We start from the raw sequence: 1,529 nt of genomic DNA on the forward strand, positions 1-1,529 counted from the left end.
TCACGGCCATTGGCCACTGTTAGTGATGGGGCTGGAGCCACGGCCATTGGTCACTGTTAGTGATGGCATTGGAGCCATGGCCATCGGTCACTGTTGGTGATGGGGCCAGAGTCACGGCCATTGGTCACTGTTAGTGATGGGGCCAGAGTCACGGCCATTGGTCACTGTCAGTGATGGGGCCAGTGTCATATCCACGGGCTGGTGTTAGTGGTGGGGCCAGAGTCATGGCCACGGGCTGGCGTTAGTGATGTGGTCAGAGTCACGGCCAGGGGCCTGCATTAGTGGTGGGGTCAGAGCCATGGTCATGGGCCAGCATTAGTGGTGGGCCCATAGTCATGGCATTAGTGATGGGCACAGAGTCATAGCCACGGGCTAGCATTAGTGGTGGGTCCAGAGCCATGGCCACGGGCTGGCGTTAGTGGTGGGCCCGGAGTCATAGCCACGGGCTGGCGTTAGTGGTGGGGCCAGAGCCATGGCATTAGTGGTGTGTCCGGCGACCCCGTGAACCGCATTCCTTCGTGTTGTACAGCCAGCCGTGCCACCCTGCACCGCTCCCTACCTCCTCCTCCTCCAGCCGCCGCAGCGTCTCGGTGATGAACTTGATGTACTGAGTGGTCAGCGTGGTCAGCTCGCTGTACTGCGTCCGCAGGTCCACGTACTGTGGAGACAGTGGGTCAGCGGGAGAACGGGGAGCAGGTACCACTGGTTACCCCAGCATTGACGGGGTTGGACGGACCTGAGACCACCCACCACATCCCCAATCCCACCCCTTCAGTGGTCAGTCACAGAACACCCCAGACCATCGGCGCTGAGACCCCTCCTCACCTCCTGGATGATGCTGTCGGACGCCGACTGCACTTTGGGTTTCTTGGCCGGCGACGCCATCGGCTCCACCTGCGCCTTGAAGCTCACCAACTGCAGCTCGTAGTCCTGACGAGGAGAAAACAATCAAAACTCTGCCCTGTGCCCTGCAAACCCTTTGGGCACGTTGCTGTGACCACCACCAGCCCCCCAGCCCAGCCCCCGGCGCCCCCAAGGCGGTGGGCACACCTTGATGGCGTCGATGTACTGCTTGGCGTAGCGCTGGCACTCCTCCACYTTGTCCTTGTGCTGCTCGCACTCCTCCAGCAGTTTCTGGGGGAAGACACGTTGGGGTGAGCCCCAGGCACCCCACGGCCATCCGAGACCCCACCGTGGCCAGAGATGGCCAAGAGCATCACTGGCCCTGCCACAGATGGGAATGGCCAGGASAACCCCTCACCCTGCTGGGAATGGCCAGGAGAACCCCTCACCCTGCTGGAGCCAAAAATGGTCAGGAGCAGCCCTTGCCCCACTGGGGATGGCCAGGAGCGCCTCTCACCCTGCTGGGGATGGCCAGGCAGACCCCTTACCCCATTAGAGATGGCTGAGAACTCCCCTTGCCCCATTAGGGATGGCCAGGAGTTGCCCTTGCCCCACTGGGGATGTCCAGGCACACCCCTCACCCCGTTAGGATGGCTCAGAGCCCCCCTCACCCCATTAGGGATGGC

At 62.1% G+C, this 1,529-nt stretch overlaps 1 protein-coding gene across 1 annotated transcript in view; it reads right to left on the reverse strand.

Annotated features, from left to right (window-relative positions):
- The window catches only part of PLEC (plectin), a gene marked incomplete at its 5' end in the record, with an annotated part of 23,651 nt that overhangs the window by 19,471 nt on the left and 2,651 nt on the right, over positions 1-1,529 (reverse strand). The window contains 3 exons of the mRNA XM_057388200.1: positions 560-658; positions 826-930; positions 1,051-1,134. Coding sequence (XP_057244183.1) covers positions 560-658; positions 826-930; positions 1,051-1,134 — 288 coding nt within the window. The remainder of the gene's footprint in view (positions 1-559; positions 659-825; positions 931-1,050; positions 1,135-1,529) is intronic.

Source organism: Malurus melanocephalus, unplaced genomic scaffold (genome assembly GCF_030028575.1).
Source record: "Malurus melanocephalus ecotype Western Australia unplaced genomic scaffold, MMel_1.1 scaffold_1663, whole genome shotgun sequence".
Taxonomy (NCBI): domain Eukaryota; kingdom Metazoa; phylum Chordata; class Aves; order Passeriformes; family Maluridae; genus Malurus; species Malurus melanocephalus.